This window comes from Coptis chinensis, chromosome 2 (assembly GCF_015680905.1).
Source record: "Coptis chinensis isolate HL-2020 chromosome 2, ASM1568090v1, whole genome shotgun sequence".
In the NCBI taxonomy this organism is placed as follows: domain Eukaryota; kingdom Viridiplantae; phylum Streptophyta; class Magnoliopsida; order Ranunculales; family Ranunculaceae; genus Coptis; species Coptis chinensis.
In genome coordinates, this window is record NC_141457.1 from 89,217,957 (window position 1) to 89,242,641 (window position 24,685).

A 24,685-nucleotide genomic window follows, 5' to 3' on the forward strand; every position below is an offset into this window, starting at 1 on the left:
CGGCTTTACAAAGACCGTTAGAAATGTCGCTCGTCAAACATTTGCGGCATTCCTGTGCCATCGGTCTCTGTCAAATGCATATTGTTCCAGCTAATTTTGTTGTCTTGAGTGCTTTTTTTCCAGAGAATTAGTCCTACTTAAGGTCTCCTGTAAGAATTATCACCAAGTAGAATAGGAGTCAGTCATGTCGCCTTATTAAATTCCTGGTCCTAGACCATGGGCGATGTGTCCATTATATATATAGTAATGAACCGTGAACGAATGTTCTGTATAGAAGACATGAAACTTACATGGAGAACTTCTTGTTATCTCCCAGAAAACTTTTCTTTCTTCCACATGTTTGATGATATTACCATAATTAATGCTGTTACAGACTAAGAAACTGATGGTCTGAACTGATCGGCCTACAGGCCCACTTCATGAGCCTATGAATCTTTTATATGATTAAATAACGAACTAAGATAGTAAGTTATAATCGAGTGAGCGCACGTCCAGTTTTAATTGCTGATCCTTGATCCTTCCCATTTTATGTTATCTTTTTCTTTCTTTGGAAAATCTCACCACGAAATAGCAAAGTTCACTTATCATATCTTCGTTGCCTATAAAATCAAGCTGGATTTTTATAGCAAATATATATTTCATGTTTTAATTTTTAGAAAATAATCATTGCAGCAGTTAATTTCTATATTTGTATCAATTAATGTTGAAAAGGAAAGTAAATAATTTTTTGCAAAAATTCTGAACTGGACGTCTGGAACTGGAAAAGGGACATAAATGGTGTTACACATGACATGAAAATGAAATGGAGCGAGATCTTATTCCATAAAAATGGCTGAACCCGGTCATCCAATGAGATTCCAAATTATACTCTTGGGTGGAACAACTGGTAGAATTCATAATATGATCTTGTTAGTATTCTTAACTGACTTCGGAGATAACTGCAATCATCTAATAACATGGCTGCAATGAAACTCCAACAGCCTGATGTTTAGTCAAAATTGTTTCACAAAAAATAGTAGTCAACAAATAAACGTTTTCAAAACAGTAAGATCTTGGGGAAGAAATGAAAGAGCATTTTTGAAGTGTTGTGTGAGCACCTGGACTTTTTTTAACAGCTAAACAGTTGAAACCGACAATCAGCTGAATACAGAAAACACAACTTAAAAAGTAGACAGGTTTGCAATATCATATCAAGATATTAATGGAGTCACATCAACCGTCTGATTATAGATTACACTTGATGAATTAGAAATGGCAAACCTGCAAAACTGCCAAACCCCTAATTTAGAAATCCCAGATTATCCAGGTTATATAATCCCCACAATCATTTACTGATTTGCCTAATGGTCTTGTACAAACACGGTGCATCTTGCAACAAATGCAGATGCACCCACAACAACAATGACATCAGCTTTGTCCTCCAGCCATAAGCCATGGCCGGGAGCCTTTATACGTCCCACTCAGGGAATTCGTTAGTTATATCCTGTTCCAATTCAGGCAAGTGAAGATTCTTCGTGTCATCTGAAGATTTCAGACTAAAACTGTCGTTACCACCAAACATGGGGTTGATATTAGCCGAGGTCTTAAAGCTGTTGTTCCTATTCTGCATCTCATTGATAATACCGCCCGGAGCATTACTGCTGTTCCTATTCTGCATCCCAACCATGCCTGTAGCACCCGCCCTCATTGGCAGACCTCCATTTGTGGCCCCATTTAATACATTAAAGGTTGCCTCACCTACAGGTCCATTTGCATTATGCCCACCAGGTGATTGTTGTTGCACCCTTCCTCCACTGTTATTCATCATCTCATGAAGCAACTGCTGGATCATGTGCTGCTGCAAATTCTGGCTGCCTTGAGAAGACTGTGAATGGTTCTGCTGTAGTGCACCGTTTATTGGGTGCTGCTGCTGTTGAGGCTGGCGTGGGGTTGACAATCCATTAACTGGTATGTTTTGCATTGATCCCTGAATCGAAGATTCATGACCTTGAAATGGAGAAGTTTGTGTCTGAATTGGAGTATTGAAGGGAGAAGCCTCTTGTTGAAGTGCATTAGGATTCGAATTCATGGAGTTCTGCCTACGCAAGTTCTGATAATTGCTGAGAGCCAATGCAGTTTGTGCTGAAGTATTCAAGACTCCACTTCCAACCATGTGGTTGTTATTGTTCATATGACTACTAAGACCAGGATGAATTGACATAACATTACTCAGTGTGTTGCGATCATTTGGTAGACCATGAGCACCACCAACCTGCTGCCCAATTTCTCAGGTGTGGAATCCAGTAAAAAACCAAAAGTTGAGACTCTCTCTTACCTTCCCCCACTTTCAGCCGAGTCTTTGGCGGAATAGCACTGTTAAATCTCGCTCATCATCCATATAAACAAAAGCAAATCCTATAACATAAACAAAAGGAAATAAAATCTGGTAGATACCACACAACTACCAAAGAGGAATAATACAAAATCCAGGATCTCTATGTAACATACGGAATTAAACAACAACAACAACATGAAAATGATAAAATAGTATACCTTTTATATACCTGACCAAAGGTACCACCCATTACGAAACAATCCATCAGCACACTGATGACCTTCCCAAAGTTCAAGTCCACCAGTAACAATTTCAATCCACGAAAACAACTGGATGGTTCGCTCTCAAACCTTCTTTCTGCAATTTAACACCAGGTGTATCTGGTAATGGACCTGTAATTGCTTCAGTTACATATTGAGGAAACGAAGCAGACTTCAAAGTTCAAACTGATGGCATGTAAATATATAATATCAGTAATGGTACTTTACAAAATGTTAATTTCTACATTTATAATCTATGCAATTATCAGAATAAAAGGAAAGTTACATAAGGCAACCTAATTCACGTATAATAGACTAATAAACATGCAACATGCATCATAGATTTCTCACTCATACCTACAACAAATAAAAAGGAGTGAGCGGCCACCGATAAATGAAATAAAAGGAGATGAATATTAAGAGTGGATTATTAATGACATGTGCAAATTAGTTATCAATGGCTCGCAATTTCATCATAATTATAACAACTTGTAGTGGTCCAACACTCCAACCATTATTTTAGGAGACTATGGTTTGTCTATCAGACGAAATAAAAAATTCTAAACTAAACATTGAAGATGTAAAACATGATCTCCGTTGTCAGGTGAACATGGAAATGTTCCTCTGTTTTCAGCAAAAATCAGTAATAAGGACAAAAGTGCATCTCCTGAACATTATTACACTTTGCTGGATTTCGCCAAATCAGATGAATATAACTAAAAGTGATAGGAGAGGGCAAGAAAACTCCAAAGTTTCACGTAGTGTTCCACTGCTGGAAGAAGATTCAAGAACTGATTTTCTGTCTAAATAAAATCAGTTCTTTACCAATACATAATCCTAATTCCAAAATACTCTATAAAATTATACTACCTTAAAGAGAAAAGCTTCAGAAAACCATATAACCTGATGAGCAAAGCGAGAGTTCTGATAACCAGTCTTCATGAGCTGTCCCCAAACCTTGTGAAACTGAAAAGGAAAAGCAGAAATTGTAAATCCGAGTATGAGTGACTGCTCCAGGTGTCGTTTTCATGCAGAGACTCAAGGACAAACGATGTTTAAATAGATCAAGGAGAGAAAAGCTTTGTATTTCATGGTTCGAACCCTACAAATTTACCACCTCAACAGACGTGTACATCCTAACGTAGCATGTTCATTAGACGTACTCATGAGATTGTAGTTCTTTGGTACCAATTACTTTTGAATTATTTACCTCAACACACTCACAAATTTGCTTACAGCAGCAACAACGTATACAGAATGGTAAATGCATCCAATGCCTGACTATCTCAAACATGCATGATGTCAACACAGCGTGCAAAAGCACATGGAATTTCTTTCTTCCAATTAAATGTAATTCGTGTAAACGATGTTAATGACTTAATGACCTTTAAATCAGATAATCATAAACAATAACCACACACCTGTTTAGCGACGAATTCAGGATAATTGTCTTGAAGAATAGAGAGAGCTTGATTAGTAGCATGACGAAGTTCCGTCTTCAAAGGTCCAGGTGAGTTCTTCAAGTCATTAACCTGAACAATCTGGACTAAAATCAAGCTTCTAAATACTCTTCTCCAAAAACTGAATCCTCCACCTCAAACAGTTTTTACTCTTCTCTTCATCAGAGAAAGTCTTCTGATACAATTCCTTGTTCTGGAACTCCCCATAAACATTATAACAAACTGGGTGTCCTTCTTTATCAAAACCATTCATGAAAACAACTTTTTCAAGATCAGTACCAAGATCTTCATCAAGAATCCTTCGATACCAAACTCCTTTCTCCACAGCACAGTGTTCTTCACCATAGTGAATGCATCCTTGACCTTGAAATCGCGACCTCACAAGAACTTCAAGAGAATAGTATCACTCTTCTCCCCAAGTGAAGACTTCTTCTGGTGGTACTTGTTCTTCTTCAACAATTGGCGTTGGCGTTGGCGTAGTCTCTTCTTCCTTGGTTTCTTCAACAACAGTTTCAGTTTTTGGTTCTTCTTCTTCTTTGGCGACAGCCATACTTATTGTTATTTTGTTTCTAGGCAAATTATTTGTAACGAAGAGCTCAACAATAAAAAATGTAACCTAGTTATTTCAATAGAAGCTAAACTTCAAAATAAGACCAACAGTAGTAAAACAAAGCCTCTACGGGATACGGGAGCAGTGGGCTACTAACAGTTTAGTAGCCTAAATGCAACATATGAACTACCTTAATTTCCAACCTGATTATCAAGTGGCTAGAAACTGTCAAAGACACCAAAAGCAAATGACAATGGCAGCAAAATACTTGGCTCATCAAGTTAGTACTGCCACATTAAATTGAATTTCCGTAAAGCTTAACAGTGTAGATGCTTTTCTCTAAACAGTCAAAACCGATGAGAGCATCTTTAATAAGATTAATACAAACCATTCTAGTGTTATGAGACACTTTCCAGGATGACATTTGCAAATACAAAGTAACACCATCAATATATTGTACGAATCCGCATCAGGAACCTCACTACTCCGAATCATCATACAAATGGCATTCCATGTGCTTCCACAACCCTCCCTTCTTTGCAAAGAGCATGCATCAACGTGTTATATGTTATCACGTTTGGCGGAACTCTGTGCTCCATCATTTCACGGAAAATTCTAATAGCATCATTCATATAGCCTCCGATAAAATACCCATGAATAATAGAACTGTAAGTGGTGACATTAGGGAATACATTTTTATCCCTCATTTCTCCAAACAACTTAAGTGCCTCACCCATAACTCCCTCCTTAACAAACCCATTAATAACTATATTATACGCAACCACATTAGGCTTACAATTCTTCTCCTCCATTTTCCTAAGCAAACCATTAGCATCCATTACCTTACCCGTCCTACAAAACCCATTAATAACAAAACCATAAGTAGGCTTCAGGCGGGCATTTCAACATTCTCATCTTCTCAAGTAACGTTACAGCATCCGATAACCTATTCTCCACACAAAGACCCTTAATCAAAGAACCAAAAATAATCGTATCCGGATTATGCCCTCTTTTAATCCTCTCCCCCAAAACCGCAAAAACCAAGAATCAACAAAATTCAAATGACAATAACAATGTATCAATATAGTCAATGTATAGTTATCCAGGACGACGCCAATCAAACCTATCTTCCTATACAAGTTAATAACTTCCAAAAACCTCTTCAGTCTATACGTTACATTGCTTTTAATAACATATTAAAAGTGTAAACAGAAGGTGTGGGGCATATTTCGATTGCGCGATTAAAGTAACCCAATGCATGTTCATATGTCTTTAGATAAACATTGGTCAGTTATGAAGTGTTCTAATTGGGCTTTAGTGTTTGGTGTGTTTAAGGTGATGAGTGATATGGTTTGTGAATCTGTTAATGAGTGTTTTGAGAATGAAGAAAAAGAAGAAATATAACGTGATGAGAAAGTACCACTACCCTTTGGAGATAAACAACAACGACATGAAGTTATGGCTGCTCTTATTGCTGCTGCTGCTGCCATTTGTACAGCCAATTTTTGAGAAGGCAGAGATGGGTGTAAACACTTTTTGCTTCTCACATGTAATGGTGTTATGGGCGTATGAGATATGGGTGTTGTGATATTTGCACCCATTGAATTAGGAATGGTTATATTTTTTGCGGATGGATTGATTGGTCTGGGGTTTTGACGAAGAGTCTTTTGCTCTCTTCTTTCTCTCTCTCTATTTTTTTTTTTTTTTTAAGGTTCGGTGAGAAGAAGAAGTATGGGTTTATTTGTTTTGTTTTGTTTTTATTTATTTGGCATTGGATCCAATCTGAAATATAGACGATGGTTCCATTAATGAAAAAAAACTTGTTTTGTTTGGAGATAAGATTTAAGAACGGAGTAAGAATGGAGATAAAATTTAAGAATGAGATAAGATTTAAGAAAGAGGTTTTTATCTACTTATCTATTTTGGGTTTATGTATTTTGGAATTTCTTAACAATTGAAATCGCAAAAAAAGGGCGTAGAATTCATTTTTTTAAGTAAAATCTGATGTGTCAGTCCTAGAGAAAAAAAGGGGGCTGACGTGGGTGCCTGGGATCATTCTCAACTACTGAGTATTAATGGTCTTTGATATGATCTACTAACCATAAAGAATATATGTACAAAAATTCAACTCGTTTGATATTCTCTAACTTAGATAAAAATTATTGTCCACTTTTAAAAAATATCTAACGGTTCAGAAATGTCTAGTTTTTGCAATCATTTTTTGCCAATGTTAAAAATTATCAAATGAATTGAATTTTTGTAGATCATATGCACAAAAGATTAGGTTTTAAATCATTTTGTAGGTGAAGTTGTGGTTGTTTTAAATTTAGTCCTTATTTAAAATCCTTCTAGGAGCTGGGTTGTATATATATATATATCCTATTGATACAACAGGTCAAATACGGATATTCTCTCCCAAGATTTCAGAGGTCGAAGAAAATTTATTTTTTTCTTTTTTCTTTTTTACGGTTCTCACAGGCACCTAAATCATTCATTCATTACTTAATAACTGGTTTAAGAACCTATTACATACCTCCTGCTCAGTTAGAAGTCTCCTGCTCAGACGAAAAGTTCTACATTCTACAGTATGTTCTATACTTCCATGGCAGTGAGCGAATCAATAAGTCACTATGGACGGCAGTTGTTGTTGTTCATCTGTTTTAAGTTAACGGTCGGGGGTTAATGGTTTCTGGATTACTAATTTGAGGGTCTAAAGCGAGGCCGGTGAGACAAAGGGGGTTGATTGAAAAGGAGTAATTAACATTTCACGGTTATTCTATGGTTGGACATTTCTAACAGCATGCTACTAGTAAAAATGGTAAAGGAGCCGATGCCATTCTGTTCCCACCAAGTTGCCTCTTGCCAAGGGTGGACAACAAATGAGAAAATTCGCCTTGGGAATTTGATCTAAACAACATAAACGCGCAATAACAAATGAAGAAAGACCGTCTTTGCAGTAAACATTTCATACATTCATGCCCTTGTAACCTTGTTCTCTACTCAACTTTCAGTTGCCTATGTATTTGCAGTTGCCTAAAAATCATACTGTTTCATGTTCGACTTGTAACTAAAACTTAACTCAACTACATACTACATACGGTACATAGTGATCGGAGAAGAAAAAATGTTTCATTAGACAGCAGGACTACCAGGAGCCCAGGACATTTTTAAGTACTTAATTGCTAATACCCTTCGAAATGGCTAACCCCTTTAAACCCATAGTACAAAAATGAAGAATCATGAGGTCATCCTCATGGAATAACAAGCTTCTTCCCAGCATAGATGGTGTTCCCTTGAAGCCCATTAGCCTCCTTTATTGCATCAATGGTAACCTAATATACAAATATCACAATCAGATTCTTTATACCTCACAAGCACAATATATGGTCACAACTCACAACTACACAAACAAGAGAAAGGAGTCCAGAATCCAAACAACTATTTGAGGAGTTGCATATGGACACGCCCCAACAGAATGAAAATGAATTCCAACACAAACCTTTGTCTTTAAACAACTTTTGAAAGAAAACCTTCTCAAAAAAAGAGAAAAAAATAAACTAGAAAGAGAGAAAGCAATGCACCCCATGTTTCCTTGAGAGACCCCAAAGTGTATCTCCCTTTACAATCTCTACAGTTCTCAATGAAGTTGTTGTGGAAGTTGAACTTGACAATGATGACGTTTCAGAAGCAACAATTGGTTTCTGCCATAAATCAAATCAAACCAAATTATAAACTAATACAATAATTTCAAAGCTAGTAAGTTTGGGGGTTTTGTTACAAGTGAAGTAACCTTTATAATGGGTTCTGGAATAGAAGGGGGTTCGACTGATTCTTCAATAGTTGGAGTAGATTCTTGAAATGAGTTGTTGTTACTGGTGAGGCTGTTGTCGGTCTTGTTGTAAGGGTTGAGGGCTTTGAGAATGCTCATAGCAATACCTGAAAACACAACGAATCCAGCTGTCCTAGCTATTGTTGCACTCTGGTCATTGTCTTTGCCGCTGTTGTTGTTTGCATTACTCCCTGTGGGCTTTGGTGTGGACATTGCGTATATTGCTAGAGGGAGATCGATCAGTAGTGAGAAGAGGAAAGGGGATGTATGCTGCTGCTCAGGTCAAAACAATTAACACTCATCAGAGCTCGCATACCGTTTGTTTCATTTCTAATGCGGCTTCATTAACACTCTAGAATTTGGACTTTTGAGTTGGACTTTGCTAAGCCTTTCCAAAGGGCTAAAGTAATTGGATATAGTCATCATGGGTAGATCCTCCCTTTGGGCTATTTTGATGTGGGCTGCATGTACGAAAAAGTAAGAACTGCGATGTACTGTGCTGATGTTCATAGGAGTTATACCTAGGGCTAGGGCTGTTAATAGATCGGTTTGAGTCGAGTTATGGAAAATCCGAACCTGAACAGATAAGAAAATTGAGAACCTGAAACCAAACTGAACTGATAATTTTATATTTCATCCGAAACCAAACCGAACCGATCCAAATCGAAAACTATAAAATCAATTAAATCAATTAATTTCAACCATACAATTGATAAACATATACAAAATTAATCATAAATATTACTAAAGTATCATCTTATTTGTTCGGGTTCATATCGGTTCGATGGAGAGCAAACCCGAAACCAAACCAATATCTTATCGGTTCGGTTTGGTTTCGGGTCGGTAGAGGACAAACTAAATTATCAAAACCCAAACCGTTTTTTATTAGTTTGGTTCGGGTCGGTTATCGAAACTCATTGACAGCCCTAGTTATATAGTTCAAAACCAGTGTACTCAAGGTGCGAGGCGCGGAGAGGCGCACTTTAGTGTCTCGCCTCAACCAAGGCACGAGTGCACACATAAGGCGCATGCATTATGTGTGTTTTTGTGTATTTTGTTGAGGCGCGCGCGCCTTATCATCATTTGCAATTTTTCTTATTTTTTGCACACTTTTGCCTATATGTAGCACATCCACACTCAATCCAATAGTTATATAGTACAAACAATCATACAATTTTTATAAGTTTTATATTAGGATACACTTAAATTTGTATTTTTACAAGTTTTTGTTAAAATGAATGAATTGAGAAAAAGACACAAAGACGAATTAAATGAAGTTTTATGAGTTTCCAAAATCTGAATAATATGTTATATATCTTACTATATTAGAAAAATATGGGGTATGAGGAATAGTGATTTGGTGTCATGTTGTGTCCGTCACAGGGGCATTTTCGTCATTTCCATCACTTAACAAAACTTTTCAACTACTCTCTCTCTCTCTCTCCAATTAGGATTAGAATTCAATCTATTTCTCTTCAGACATAATCAAACATCAAACCAATTGGAAACCCAAACGTCATGGTGTTCTCAGCAAGCTTTTCAAGGGATATCCAGTTTCATCATTGTTTTCGAAGGTAAGTTTGGTTTTTACAATTTGGGCATTGCGTCGTAAGCTTAAATTTGAAGATAAGTTGAGATTTTCAGTTTGTTTTTGATGAATTTTATTGAAATTTATGTCATTCTGTTATATAACGTTGTTAAGTATTTGATTTATTGCATTTTCAGTATAAGTTTGTTGTAATATTTGTGTAAATTATATTTCTGGTTTGATTTAGGTGGTGAGTTTCCTGTAGAATGGTTGAAGAATGGGATAATAAGGAATTAGTCAACAAGTATTTCTCTGTCTTTCCTTCTTCGTCCTCTTGCGTTAATTGATGTTCTATCATTTTGTGATTCATTACATTTAGTACGGTCTATGGTCAGTTCTCACCACTTTGCTTTGTATTAGTGATCAGTAGTGAGCAAGTTGCTTTGTACTTTGACAACCTACATTAAGGTACTTTGTAGTTTATATAAGTACTTTTTTTTAGGCTTTGAGCTAAAATCAATGTCAAATATACTACGCAATTAGATTATCTTTGGTTTGCAACTTTTAGTAAATGGAAAGAATTTAAGAACGTAGATTACTCATAAGAAACATATGGCGTGATTAACCAACTCGGCAACTCCGACGACCTGCGTTGGATGAAGTACTTTATGCAACTCAGTGTCATTTGCAACTAAAGTATGCATGCCAATATACCACACACAAATAGAATATAAAATACAATTGATCGTTAAATCACCTCTTTGCCCCCATTTAGTCTTCTCTTCATAGCCACAAGTCCACAACTAATAGCATGTGGCCTCCTTTACGAGAGTTGTAGAACTTGTGCCTTGAGAAACTCCACCTTCTTCCATGAGTGTTGAAGTCAGGTAAATTCCAGTAGCAGCTTAATATTCTGATTGATTAACCAAGTCCATTTAGATTATTGGCGTTCCATCATGGTGTCATCACAATGTTTCGGCGATATGTGCAGAAATATCTGAGAAGTGAGTGACGAGATTTTGACCTTTGGCACCAAGAACCAATTCAAGGTTGTTGTATTGCTATTGGGTTAAATTTTGGTGGGGAGACAAAAAGTTTGTTTTCTTATCGAATTTGGGTTTTCTAAAAACATATTTTTCCATAATAGATGAATTTATCTTAGGTATTTAGGCGTCAATCAGAATATTTACTAGGATTAGCTTTTTGTGCAGCTTACTACATGAAATTGGCCACTATATGTTTCGGTTTTCTAATATTTACAGATCTCATACAGCGGATATTAGTATGAGATAAGTAAACAACATGATAGTATAAAGGACTATCTACACTCTACTTATAAATGCAATTTTATTTCCGCTACAAAGAAGTTTTTGTTTGTTAATAGATATCTTGTGTGCTATGTGCATTAAGAAAGGACTATCTACACTCTACTTATAAATGCGATTTTATTTCCGCTACAAAGAAGCTTCTGTTTGTTAATAGATATCTTATGTGGCTATGTGCATTAAGAAATACTATAGTGAATATTTATTATGAAAGAATTATGCGTTCATTGTATAGTTATAATGTAAGCTATTATTGTTTACAAGTTTTCTGCCCCCCTTTTCTTATAGCTGCAATTTATTAATGGAGTTATCTTATGATTTGTTATCTACCCATACTTGATATGTAAATTCAATAATTATGAGTACCTCAGCGTTGCTTCTTCCCGTGTTATTGTCCTTCTCAACTTTCTACCTATGTAAGTTTTCCTATGGTTCCTAAAAAAGTCAATATGAGTTGATTTACCACTTAAAAGTTTGGAAACTTAAGTTGCTATTAATCAACTATTATGAGAATTCATTATGCTTTGTCCTTGCTATTTTTCTTGATTGTTAGATCAATTTGTGATGCATTTTGGTTTATTTCTAGAATTCTTTGCAGTGCATAACTTATTTGTTACTTAGGTTAGGGGGATTAGAGTTAGTTGGATTGCTCTTGAGAGCTAGAGGATTGGTAGCCCCTCGCATCATAAGTGAGTTTTTTTGTTCTTTGGATATGATTGAATATGAGCATCCCTCTAAAGTTCAGTCTTACAGAGTAACGTAATTGTAATTGTTATGTTGTATTTGGGTTATTTGTAATTGTAATTGCAAGGGTCTGCCTTGATGGTTGCAAGCATTTTGCAAGCTTGCTGATTACCTTGTTATGAGATGCTTGAAGAGATGAACCACAATTTAATTTTCTAGGACAATCAGATAGTGTGCACTTACTTTTGAGCAACAATAAATTGATTATAGACTGAAAGGCAATAGCATGCTGAAACGAAAAACACTTTGAATTTGGCTTCACAGTATTGAATCTTTGTATTTTATCAATAGTTTAGAAATCAAACTCAATGAAATTCTAATTTTTTCTTGGGTTTAATGGTCACGTGTGTGCTTATGCGAAGTGACCATCGTTCTCATTTCCTCGTGACCCATCATGCAAAAGGTATGTCGTTTGAGTGAGTGCGCATGCTGACTCTAAGCTTCATTCCTTTGACGGATTGTGAGATTTCTAAAGAACGGTAAATTGTGAAACCGTGCATTGCCCAAATACTGAAAAATAATGTCGTGCCACTAACTTATGGTCTGTGACACCTTTGTGGATATTTAGAAATATCCATAGTTATTGTGGTTTACGCTTTTTGGGTGATTGATCTACTTGATAAGGAGATACATTTAAGAATGCAATGTACTCTGTTGTCTTTGAAAGCGAAAGCATTGTGAAATCCAAAGATTACTCTTTCTACATGAAATGATGGCGTGTCCGGTGTTGCCAAACTATACATTTTTGTGTGCTGATTTGTGGTAGATTCGTTTTCAAGACACGGTTGGTTTTTAGAGACTCATTACATAGCGTATTAGTTTTACTTAGTTGGAAAAAAATATATAATATCATTTACAGGATGCAAGTAGTTTTCTGTTACGTGCTTTGGAATTTATGAAATTTAGAGAAAGTTATCCGTGGTCCGCATTCTTTCTTTGTTGTATAGTTTTCTTGAACTGTGTTTGTAATTTTGTACGCAAGTGTGGACTGTTGAATCATAAGGGAAAGATGCTGGTTAATTTGCTTTACTTATGTTGAGATTCACATGCAACACATGTGCACGATTGCTAGTATTTTGTGAAGTCTCTTTGGCTTAGTTTAATTTGTTTGGTTATTTAGTTTATTGAAGTTGTGCTAGATTGTTTTGGGAGATACGATTTTCATTTTGCTATTTAATTGTTGATTATGTTTTATTCTTTTAAGTGATCGATTACTACCTAAACGATTCAAGATTTTTACAGGTGTTGCTCAATAGTTGACAAGTTCACAATCCTACAGAATTGATTTTATTGTTTAGCCATACAAATCAACGATAATTCATGCCATATTTTTCTTTTTCTTTTATTTATTTTTTTAATTACTGAGCGCCTCACTTCAATAAGACGCACTCCTTGCGCCTAAGACACAGAGAGTAGAAGTGTTTGAGTACACTGGTTCAAATGTTGAGTAGAAGCGTTTGAATGTCATTGTTCAAAATTCCTACCCTAAATATTTTTATGCAGTAGTACTAAAGCTGCCATACGGCCATACCCTATCTTGAGAGTTGAAAATAGTAGCGTAAGGCAACCTTCCAGTCTTCCACACCCTGACACGTGCATTCCAACCCAAACACGTGACAGTACGTGTTACACAAAACTCCAAGATTCCATCAAAACAATTGGCCTAAACTCCGCCATGTCAGCATTAAGAATCTCCACAAAAAAAAAAAAACAATAAATAAATAAACAACATTTTATTCTCCCGCTACTTTTCTTCCATTTCACAACACTTGTTCCTCCCTCTCTCTCTCTCTCTCTCTCGTTTTTGTTCAATGGCTCAATTTCTCTCTCCAGTATGCACAGATACTCATCTTAAACTCCACAACAATCCCTCCAACTCTTTCAACTCAATCACCCCATGGCGCATTTTATCAAGAACAAATAATCCCTGGCCCACTAGAAACCGCCAACGTGGAACTAAACTCAAGGCCGTTACTGAAGATTCTCTTCCATTTCATTCCACAGCTGATGATTACTATTCTGTTTTGGGTCTCGTAAGTTTCAATCTCAGTCCTACAATAATCTTCTCACTTGTTTTTTTTAATCAATGGTCTGGATTTTACTTTTGTCCCACAGTTACCCGATGCAACCCCGGGGCAAATTAAGAAAGCGTACTACAATTGTATGAAAGCATGCCACCCTGATTTAAGTGGAGATAATCAAGACACTACTAATTTTTGCATGTTCATTAACGAAGTTTACCAAGTGAGTTGTACGTCCACTCAAATTTGTTTGGATATTTTAGTAATTTGGTCTAAGTTTATTAATTACGTGAGTTTTGGTGTAGATACTTAGTGATCCGGTGCAACGCCTGGTTTATGATCAGATACATGGTCACTCATTGACTGCGACAAATCCGTTTTTAGATGAGTCTAGTGTGAAGGATCATGCATTTGTTGATGAGTTTAGTTGTATAGGTAATTTTTGTTACCTGTAACTTTTAAACTATATGTTAAGTTTAATTTTTTTTTTGACAGTATGTTATTATTATTATGTAGGATGTAAAAACTGTGCAAATGTAGCACCAGATGTTTTTCAAATTGAGGAAGACTTTGGAAGGGCAAGAGTTTGTTGGCAATATGGAAAGCCTGAACTGGTTCAACAAGCTATTGATACTTGGTGAGTACATACATGAGGGTAGTTTTTATTGATTAATATATGTAGATTAGTGAAAGAATGACTCTGTTTTTGGCTTTTCATCAGCCCGGTTGACTGCATTCACTGGACATCTGCTGCACAAGTATCTTTACTTGAGGATGAAATGCGCAGGGTAGAAAGAGTAAATGTAAGAGTTTTGTCCTCCTATAGTTTCTGACTATGACATGAGAACGTTGAGCTCATCTCTGTTCCAATAGACTCTAAAACTGCATTATTGGTGGCTCTACTATTTTGATACAATTAAGTGGTCATTAGAGTGTTCTTATACAATAAGCAAGTACTGTGAAACACTTTGTGTGTCAGTTTAATATTTGATCGGTAAGTAATTTAATTTAATTCTACCTTTGCTGGATTTGTGAGCAAATCTTTGCAACAATATCTCGTACTTGAAACCAACTTTCTCTCTATAATGTTTTGCTATATATATCTGAGTTTCTCCACTAGGATGTTGATTATTAAACCCTAGCAAATAGCAACTCATTAACAAACACATAGCATCTGGATTTTGTGGAAAAAATAAACAAGATCTTATCTTTCATAAGTTCTGTTGCAGAACTCTTCAAGTTATAGGTCTGATGTACGTACGTGTTTTTATACTGTAAAGTAATTGACTTCTTCATCTTATGATTAATTTTCATTTTCCTATATATTTATGTGCACTGTTGGTAACTTCTACGTATTTTGCAAGTTATAATTGGTTAATTGGAAGAACTATTATGGCTGAAGCATGGTTTGTGGAAATACAGGTTGCTCTGATGCTTGCTGGGATGGGAGCTTCATCCGATGTTTTCAGAATGGTACAAATATAGTCTATAAATGTTAATCTGCTCATTGAGTGCTTTTAGTAGGTGTTGCGGATTGTTGATTGAAAGCTTGTTGCAGTCTTCATTATTTATTCAAATGTGCTTTTCATAGATAATTAGATTGAACATTGATGTTACATGGATACAACCTGTGCTGCCGTGTATGCTGGTTAACGTGTATCACGGATAAGCTTCGTGATATACTCTTTCCTATACATGCAAACCTTGGTAAGGAATAAACTATATTAAAAGAACTCAAGTAGCTTCTTTAGGAAATGCAAATCTTTTTCAACTTAATTCGTAAAAGACATAGAGGAGTGGATCTTTTTAACCTACCACTTATGGTTATAGACGAGCAACTGATGTTTCTTTTAATCCACTTGCTTCCCTATTTAATGAATCCACAACTACTGGAAGGTGATCAAGTTAAATATGTGTACTGTGAAATATTTTGAGCTGCATGTTTTTATTTGGTATACAATGTTTAGAGCACCAGGAGGAAATTCTATACATAGATTAATCTAGAGTTTTATGGTCTGTGCTCAGTTTGATACTTTGATTGTTTAAATACACAAGATGATTTTTTTTTTTATATCAACAATGGACTCAATGGACTGATTTACACTAATGTTGTAACAGGCAAGTTCTAGGTGGGAAAAGCGCCAATCAAAAGTTTTGGTACGTGGAACTCAAACTTAATTTGTTCCCTTTCTACTATATACAAGTATACTTCATAGATTTGAAATTTGTACGGAAAAGTATATCATGTGATCTCATCATTTTGCTTACTAAATTTAGTTCTATCGTTACTGATAACGCTATAGTTGTGAATGGATTTTCATATCACTTCTTAGTTCTTACAGAAAGAACATTTTGATATACCTTTGACGTAAAGCAGTTTTAATGTTTAAATGGAAACCAAATCTTGAAAAACTGAACCAGTTTTACATTGGTGTAAGCCGTTGAATGAGGAGATGAATATCATAGAATTGTAAGACTTTTTACATAAGATTTGTTAAAATCAATTCTGTAAATTCATACAAATAGAAAATCAGTGTGTTTGTGCACAAACATCACCAAATCTACTTGGTCGAGGTTTCAAACTCATCAAGGTAGACACTGTTGTAAAAGATAGCGCATTGACTGATAGACTGCTCTGGCAACCATCATGCGTCTTGATGAGATTATGAATGTGTAGAGCCTGCTAAAATGAGCCTTGGCCTCTCTCAATCAGCTTTTAGTGTTTTGGGAGCCCATTTGGAGGAGCATACTTCCAGCAGGATGAGTCTTTAGCTGATTGTTTGCAAGTGTTGAAACCAAATATGTGGGTGGAAACCCGTCTGTCGCTGCTCACAGCCTCGGACCAAGTACTGCTATCCTAGTTTACCTAGCAAAGTTGAGGCTATAAAGGCAACCCTTATTACTTTCGGCAGGTCTAATGAGAAAAAGAAATGTATGTGCGTCTTCCTTTATATGATCTTGCAGACCATAGAATTTAGCGATGTGAAACTTCTCTACAATGTTGTATACATACACTTCTACAGTCGCATAGATCTAGTGAGTTGTGGTTAACAATACCAAATACAAGTTATATATTTCATAATATATGTTTCTTAGAAGTTTGGCACTGGATAACTTTTGTTGCAGGAAAGGGCTAGAATCCGGATGATGATGCAGAAGGACTATAAACCTAAGTCAAACTGGAGTGACCTTTGGGGAATGCCCAAAGACTACGAAAATACAGGTATTGTGCCAAATAATAAATCTGACCTTCGGATTAGATCTGGTTTTTATGTTTGAACATATTTCCTTTCCATTTTCTCATCTCCCATTTTCTATTGCCTTAATTCTATTTGAGTATGTTCTTTTTTATTTTGTGCCATGCTTGTCTGCTTTATAGAATATAGATAGGGCGGGAATGAAAGCTTGGGAAGGACTCCGGATCCCTGTGTACACTCAGTTATTTTTTAGTTGAAACTGCGAAGCAGAATAAACATTTAGATAAATAATAGACCACCTTAGAACAAAACACTGGGGTCACCTATCACGTAGTCCATTCGAGGCTCTTGTAAAAAGAATGATACAATTGCATAATGTATACCTTATTTGATTGTCAACAATTGAGAGTTCGCATATGTTGTCCTCCATGAGTACCTTGATGCAGATTGAGTCATGTGCTAGTCAAATCATCACATCCCTTTGGTAATTGAGGATGAAGAAACAGAAATGAGAAATTTCAACCAACCTTTGAAAATCAAACTTTAGATAGTGAAGCACATGAACTGAAGAAACCAGTCGTTAGTGATCTAAAATTAGTATTACAGACTCATACAACATGTGTGAATATTGGATTCAGATTAACATTAACTTGAATAGATTTGATTAGTTTTGTCCCTTATTTTTACTCTCACGCATTTATTTAAGGGTTAATGAGTATTACACACTAATAGATGAGACAATTAGGATTTCCCCCCCACTAGATGGCCAATTAGGGTCTCCCCCCCAATACACAAAAAAAACACGGTCAACCCAATTTGACTTTTTTTTTTGTGTGTATTTAGGGGGATACCCTAATTGGCCATCTAGTGGGGGGGAAAATCCTAATTGGCTCATCTTGTTGGGGGGTAATATTCGTTAACCCCTCATTTAAAGACATATTAGCTAGGCATTGCAATTAGGAATCCTCTCCTAAGCAATAGGTTACCTAATAAGTTTAAAGAAGCAATGAAGCATGCTAAAATGACAAAAAATTGTGCCCTCGATATTTTTGGAATTTTCCTATGGGCGATCCTTCAACATCATTTCTTCATTTGTTACTTGTGAATGATAACTCTACGCTTAGATGGAATAGTTGCAGTTTGAATTAAAATCCTTCACCAATTAATGGATTGAGCATCTCATCTTGATTCAAGTCCTACTGAGGTGAAAAAAGACCCTTTGTCAGTGCTGTTACGAATCCATTTTATTGCCACAAGTGCCCAACAAGGGAATCAGTGTTTCATCTATCTACAGATGAAGTTGTACATTGCATTTTAACATAGACTTGACAGTAGTCAACTAACTATGCCTAAATTGACTCTTTGTAGCCTGTAATTGATATTGATATTTGCTACATTGGTGGGTTATTGGCAGAGGAGGAAGCGCAAGAGAGAGCAAGGCGAGCTGCGGCTGCAGCTAGAAGATGGAGAGAGTATTCAAGGAAGGGAACCGATAGACCCCCTACTTTCAAATTGCCAGAGGCAATCTCCAACAAAGAATGACAATGCTTGTGATGGTCAAGTCAAATGTATAGGTAAATAGTGTAATAGTAAAACACAAACCATACCTCATACTGATTCTGGGGTTGGTTAATTATTTGTAAAAAAATTCTAATAAATTCTCATGTAATGTATGTAAAATCCTAGTTCCATCACATAATATAGTAATTTCTAATTATAGTGGAAATTGTGATAGAGCACATAGCCTTATGCGTTCATAGTTTTTGCTCCATTTCAGTTATCTTTCAAACTATGACAGATTAACAGAGAATACTGAAGCAGATTCACTAATATATTAGACGATAGAAACACCCTTTGATTATTAGAAGATTATCAACTCTAAACCACAACCACCTGTTAGAAACACCAGAAAAAACAGGAATCTTCAATTTATACAGTCTGCAGTCAGTCCATCGTTTCCTACCTATAACCCTTCCATCTACCTAGAGAAATGAAATGGTAAGTTATTATCATTGCGTTTTCTCTTATCTAACTGTGCTGGCAACAGCACAAGCCCATGACTTGAGATGCTCCTTCATGGCCAAGCCATCATCTAATGGAGGCATCTTGCAGTAGTAGTAAGGGACTGTTGATCTCTGAAACATGTGAGCCATGGGAACCAGTTCATCATCCAACTCAATATCTACAAAACTGAAGCCAAAATCTCTAAACTCCATAAACGCATTAAACTGCATCTGCTGTCTTTGATCCTTCACTCTTCTCTTTGAACTCGACTTGGGGCTCTTTCTGTCTGTTTTGCTTCTCTGCTCATTCTTCGTAGGTTCTGTCGTTTTCACTGACTCCATTTCAACTGACTCTACATGCTGCATACTAGATTCCAAATATGAACTTGTCTGAACGTGGTCCTTGATGTCTAAGGCTTCAACTCGCTTTGTTTGAGGGATTGGAGCACTGGGTATCTGGAGTTTTGAGATGGGAAGTTCTGGCAGATGGAACTGAGTGATCTTTCCATCACTACATGTACATGATAGTGATGGTGGTGGGGGTGAGGGTGAGGGTGATGAAAAGATGTTGGAGAAGAACCATAGATTGTCAAAGTCTTCTGTGACCTTTTCTCCATCCATCAAGAGATAAAGAAACAAAAGAAAGGCCAACTTATAAGCAGAGAAAGAAGGAAAGAGCTTTGGAATTAACTATGAGTTTGGCTTCTAAGAAGTTGAATATAAGGAACAAAGGAAAAAGTATCAAAGTATCTCCTGTTTTAGTTTTTAAGCTTATCTAATGACCAGACTAACCATTTATTTCTGGAGATAACAATGAGTTTCTGAAGGGTGTTTTGGTCTTTCAAGCATTTAAATCAATGGGCTACTTGCATGTGGAACTATGGATTGGATTGGGTTACCAGTTTTGTAACGCATAATATGACAAATACACCAAACGGTTGGAGTGAAAGTCGGGTGTTATTATTGGCTCTTCAACTTTTATATTTATTTAATAATAATCTATTCATTTGAGCTCACGAGATGGACTGTTTTGGAACTTTTGGTTGTAAAATTATTCCGTCTTTTGACTTGGTTTGACCCTACTTCGGACTCTGGATGATTCCTTTCTTATTTAATCATCTCAAGAAGCAGCTGGTACTAGTGGTTCTGTACTTCTGTGCTCAAATACCACCATAAGTAGATGCAATGTGTCATTCGATCGTGACCCATGTGTATCTCCTATGCACTGATTTAACCAATCGGGATACACGGGTGGTACAGGGGACTCTGGGAGTTCACTACACCATATTTTGCAGTCTTTTTTTTTTCTACAACACTTGTGACCTCACAAGTGTCGTTTTTTATTTTTCATTTTTTAAAAAAAAAAAAAGGCAGGCCAAAAAAATGCCCCTAGTCCAAAATCTACTAAATCATGGCCTTAACAAAACCTACTACATAAATAAAGACAAAGCCCAGTCCAGGTCAATTGATACCAATTCTTTTTTAGCCCAAAATCTCTGTAAACGCCCAAATCAGAACAAAGCCTACTATATACAGACAAAGCCCAGTCCAGGTCAATTGAGCCCAATTCTTCCGTAGCCCATAATCTCTGTAGAAGCCCAAATAAAAACAAAGCCTACATACAGATAATGTACATGCCCATTCAATTGGATCAATTTATATCCTAACACAAAATCTCTCTATAAGCCCAAACTATATAACAAAGTGAATAATGGATCCATGCTCCCACATCACTTAACAAGCCCAAAAACTGACAATAGTTCTAAAAAGTTCGTACCTAAAAAGGCTAGCGACAGATTGCCCCCTTCAGGCAAGTTTTACACACTAGAAAAGAAAATACAACTAGCACATAGAACTACCAAGTACCAACCAACAAAAGGATTTGATATCTTTCTGCTATCCATAAAAGATAAGAAAACTCAACCAAAACATTTAGTCATTAAATGGTACTAAGTTCCTAAAAAGTTGAGGATATTCCATCCATAGAAACATAAAATAGTGATACTCCTCCAATACGTGAATCTTACTACTGTCCAACTTCGAGCTTCTTTTTCTGCCAAAGCCTATTAACTGCACTATCAGCAGCTCCTTGGGGCAAAATCAAAATCAATCATTTCATAAACAAATGTAAACACAGATACAAGACAGGGTACACACAAGTATTATCGATCAACAAAATCGACATAAATATATATTATGCTCTATTACGTTCTAGTATTATTGATTAATGCGAGATGGCATACCCCAAAATTAGATACGTAATCTGTAAGCCAACTCAAGGTTTGAGACAAACAGATATGACCAAAGGCCCCCCAGAACACTTGGATGGGATGCTAAAGTTCTATGTAGCAAGCTAACTAGGAAGGATCCCATTCTTACTGCACTTCTCTTACTCTCCCAACATACATTTTTATGCTTTCCATCTTATAGAATAGAACTAAAAATTAAACTCGCTGACTTACGTATAAGGAGAGGAGGGCTTCCCTATAAATTCATTGCCAGTTCTATTACAAATAAATTAGAAAGTCCCTAGCTGTCCGATACAACAGTCTAATTTATTGGTGTAAAGGGTGAAATTAGATAGGAAGTGACTTTCCTAGCACAGTAGAAAGGCCAAAGAGACTCGTCAATCGCAAATCAAATTCTAGGGGAGTACAAAACACCGCAAATCAAATTCTAGGTGAGTACAAAACACTGTCTATACTGATCACTAGAATCAAGTCTTATAAACTCAAATTGAATAATCAGGAAAATAAAATGATCATTCTAAATACCTGCCACAACATCCGCAGAACAGAAACAGTAAAGAAACTCAACATCCTAAGGAATCAGTAGCACATACTTGTTAGAAAATAGTCAGCAAACCACTTATAATCAACATACGTCACGAAGAATATAACTCTGACAACCCCAACAAAAATTAAAAGGAATGAATAAGATGAGTCAATCTAGACTTATGAAAATGTATACATACTATATCAGTTCATCCAACCTGTATTCCATGTGCTTCAGTGATAATGCAGAAGTCTAGAACAGACAAGAACGTAGAATTTGGAAAGCTTACAAAGTTTTCTCAAGATAATATCTATTCCATCTCTTACAGTCTATTAACCCTTAAGAGCACTAGCAGTTGAGTTGTTACATAAACTTCATTGGAAGTTAGCTATGATTGGAAAAAGACTTAATAATCACATGATGCAGCAATCACAGTCCTAAACAAAAAAGACATCACATAACACCATTGAATCACATTTTCAAAAATAAAACATAATTTGCGAATCAGCCATAGTTTAGACTTTTGCAACGCATTCGGAAATGTATCTTAGGAACAATGCTTATTCCTAATTTAGTACTGTCGAGTCTTGTAAATTGCATTGAGATTGATTGACTCACTAATTCTTGCTGCTTATGCTATTGTGTCGTCTTCATCTGTTGCATCTGTACCGGTGGTGGCTGTTGTACCACCGTATCATTATTTCTCTCCTCATTATTATTATTAATCTTATTATACCTTGACTGCTGTATCAGCCAGTTGTTGTTGTTGAAACTAGTTCAATCTTCGATTAATCTAGGTTTTAAGACTTTCTAATTTATCATTCTCTTTTGATTTCTGTAAATACTTAGCTACATATCCAGCACCAGCTGCTGCTGTTGCAACTACTTATAAATCCATTTTTCCACACTTATTAAAGTCATATCTTTTCTAACCAAGTTCAACCCTTTTCCTCATTTTCAGAAACACTCACCACTAAATAATCAAACAAATAAACAATGCTTCAAATTAGAACCAAAACCCCAAGTCATAAAACCCCACAGACTATCTTGTCATGCTTTTTTTTTTCTGGTCTCGTCACTCTCTACAATAGAACTTTGAGATCTAGGGTGAGTCATTTCATCCATCCCTGCTTTAACTCTATCGCCATATCTATTTGTATTTCCCACAATGTTTCTAAATACCCTTCCCTGAAGACAGGAGGTTAATTCCGATACCAGTTATTTCTATGTTTAATTGGTATTTTTCAGTAGTAAATTGTGTCGCATGGTTCAGGACTAAAAGAAAAAAAATACTATTCATATATACACACATACAAGAAGTAAAGACAAGTCATACACACACAAACACAAGAAGTAAAGACAAGTCATACACACACAAACACATGAAGTAAAGAAATGATAATGCAGACAAATAGAATACCGTACCTAAAGAAAACGAGTAAAATCCTTCGGCCATTTGACTACTGTAGGAAGGTGTAGCTCCCCGAATGTTCTTTTGGATCCAAATAAGTGCTCAGTGCGGTCAATGACAAGGCATACACGGACGTTGTAAATGTCCATTGGGGGTATCCAGAGTTACATCAAGAATGATATTTGCCCTTGTTGCCCTTCCCTTGGCAACAACTTCTCGATGCATGTTAATTAATTCACATAATTCCATCTTTCTAGAAGAATCACCATGTGATTGTGAGCATGTTGGATCCCTCGCATACAAGCAATAAGTTAACAAAGACAAAACCACGATTTAGTTATCTCATAAATTAGCTTAAGCCCTTAGGCATAATGTCTCACATTAAAATCATACATTTGACGTCACTGATGAATCTGCAACGATCCTTCTATGTGATTGCTGACTTGCCACTTCTTCTCTTGTCTCCAACAAGATCTTAGTGATGGCGACCATTTGTCGCTCCAAACTTCCAAACCGCTCTTCAAGCATTAAGTGTTGTTGCTTTTGTTGGCAAAGCTGCTCTTTAGCAGGAGCTGATTGATAAGAGCCCAAAATTGTAGTTTAAACCCTTTAATAGTATTTCTATTTAGCCAATTATGTTATTAATAATATAGGTTTATCACTAATTACGTGTTTTTGAGTATTTCAGGCTTCGGAGTTGAATAAATGTAAATTCGTTACTAATTAGGCGCTAAAAGGAGCTAAAGTGATTGTTAGAGAAGTTTCATAAAGAAAGCCCAAGTTTAATGGAGAAAAAGCCCTTAAAAAGTCCAAGTCAACACTGTTAAGTGAATGTCAAACCGGATTAGAGAGCTAAAGAAAAGTCAACAGAACTTCAAAAGGTCATATCTTTGGACTCAGGCCTCAGAATTAGGCCCATTTTATATCAAAATGACCGGCTCAGAAAGCTCTTTCCAATGGTCTGGGCCTTGACTCGATCAGAGCAATATAAGTTGGTGAAAATACGTGCTATAATAATACGACCAGAATTGGAAGTCTTGAATTTAACCAATTGGGTTATGGACTTGATTTATGGGTCCATAACCTAGCCTAAAAGCCCATGAATGAAATTGTAACCTAACCCTCTCCTATATAAAGAGGGTTAAGACTAAAACAAAGTTGGCTACTCCCACTTTAGTTTAATATAGTTTAGGGTTCTCTCTCTCTTTCTTTTTGTAGTTTAGTTTAGGTTAGAATAATTTAGTTTGTAGCCTCCATTAAATCCTTCA

At 36.1% G+C, this 24,685-nt stretch overlaps 3 protein-coding genes across 9 annotated transcripts; 1 reads left to right on the plus strand and 2 right to left on the minus strand.

Moving 5' to 3' along the window:
• Positions 1-1,160: 1,160 nt before the first annotated feature.
• Positions 1,161-6,431, minus strand: LOC147518737 (putative transcriptional regulator SLK3). 6 transcript variants are annotated; one of them, XM_086590496.1, is made up of 5 exons: positions 3,996-6,431; positions 3,478-3,540; positions 2,544-2,706; positions 2,315-2,394; positions 1,161-2,251 (listed from the first exon to the last, which is right to left on the minus strand). In XM_086590496.1, the coding sequence occupies exon 5, from the start codon at positions 2,198-2,200 to the stop codon at positions 1,448-1,450; it is 753 nt and encodes a 250-aa protein (XP_086446622.1). In that variant the 5' UTR covers positions 2,201-2,251; positions 2,315-2,394; positions 2,544-2,706; positions 3,478-3,540; positions 3,996-6,431; the 3' UTR covers positions 1,161-1,447. The 6 variants fall into 6 exon arrangements, with proteins under 6 accessions (XP_086446622.1, XP_086446621.1, XP_086446617.1 ...); XM_086590495.1 differs by having other exon boundaries at positions 2,533-2,706; XM_086590491.1 differs by having other exon boundaries at positions 1,161-2,394; positions 2,533-2,706; positions 3,996-5,436; positions 6,011-6,430.
• Positions 6,432-7,519: 1,088 nt separating this feature from the next.
• LOC147518738 (uncharacterized) lies at positions 7,520-8,754 on the minus strand. Its single transcript, XM_086594805.1, has 3 exons — positions 8,375-8,754; positions 8,166-8,285; positions 7,520-7,916 (listed from the first exon to the last, which is right to left on the minus strand). Exons 1-3 carry the CDS (start codon positions 8,624-8,626, stop codon positions 7,836-7,838), a joined length of 453 nt encoding a protein of 150 aa, XP_086450931.1. The 5' UTR covers positions 8,627-8,754; the 3' UTR covers positions 7,520-7,835.
• Positions 8,755-13,751: 4,997 nt separating this feature from the next.
• On the plus strand, positions 13,752-19,858 carry LOC147518739 (DNAJ heat shock N-terminal domain-containing protein). 2 transcript variants are annotated; one of them, XR_015211873.1, is made up of 10 exons: positions 13,752-14,043; positions 14,126-14,254; positions 14,337-14,466; positions 14,548-14,668; positions 14,753-14,834; positions 15,454-15,504; positions 16,150-16,188; positions 17,158-17,254; positions 18,643-18,893; positions 19,050-19,858. XR_015211873.1 is itself a non-coding variant. In XM_086590497.1 (9 exons), the coding sequence occupies exons 1-9, from the start codon at positions 13,822-13,824 to the stop codon at positions 18,768-18,770; spliced, it is 999 nt and encodes a 332-aa protein (XP_086446623.1). In that variant the 5' UTR covers positions 13,752-13,821; the 3' UTR covers positions 18,771-19,078. The 2 variants fall into 2 exon arrangements, 1 of the variants encoding a protein (XP_086446623.1); XM_086590497.1 differs by having other exon boundaries at positions 18,643-19,078.
• The last annotated feature ends 4,827 nt before the right edge of the window (positions 19,859-24,685 follow it).

Excerpts from the sequence above, each read along its gene's own strand:
- LOC147518737 (XM_086590496.1), bottom strand. The coding sequence starts at position 2,200 with ATGTCAATTCATCCTGGTCTTAGTAGTCATATGAACAATAACAACCAC.
- LOC147518738 (XM_086594805.1), bottom strand. The coding sequence starts at position 8,626 with ATGTCCACACCAAAGCCCACAGGGAGTAATGCAAACAACAACAGCGGC. Across the intron at positions 8,286-8,374 it reads TTCCAGAACCCATTATAAAG|AAACCAATTGTTGCTTCTGA; the intron begins GTTACTTCACTT and ends GATTTATGGCAG. Across the intron at positions 7,917-8,165 it reads GTCTCTCAAGGAAACATGGG|GTTACCATTGATGCAATAAA; the intron begins GTGCATTGCTTT and ends TTTGTATATTAG.
- LOC147518739 (XM_086590497.1), top strand. The coding sequence starts at position 13,822 with ATGGCTCAATTTCTCTCTCCAGTATGCACAGATACTCATCTTAAACTC. Across the intron at positions 14,255-14,336 it reads TCATTAACGAAGTTTACCAA|ATACTTAGTGATCCGGTGCA; the intron begins GTGAGTTGTACG and ends GTTTTGGTGTAG. Across the intron at positions 16,189-17,157 it reads AGCGCCAATCAAAAGTTTTG|GAAAGGGCTAGAATCCGGAT; the intron begins GTACGTGGAACT and ends CTTTTGTTGCAG.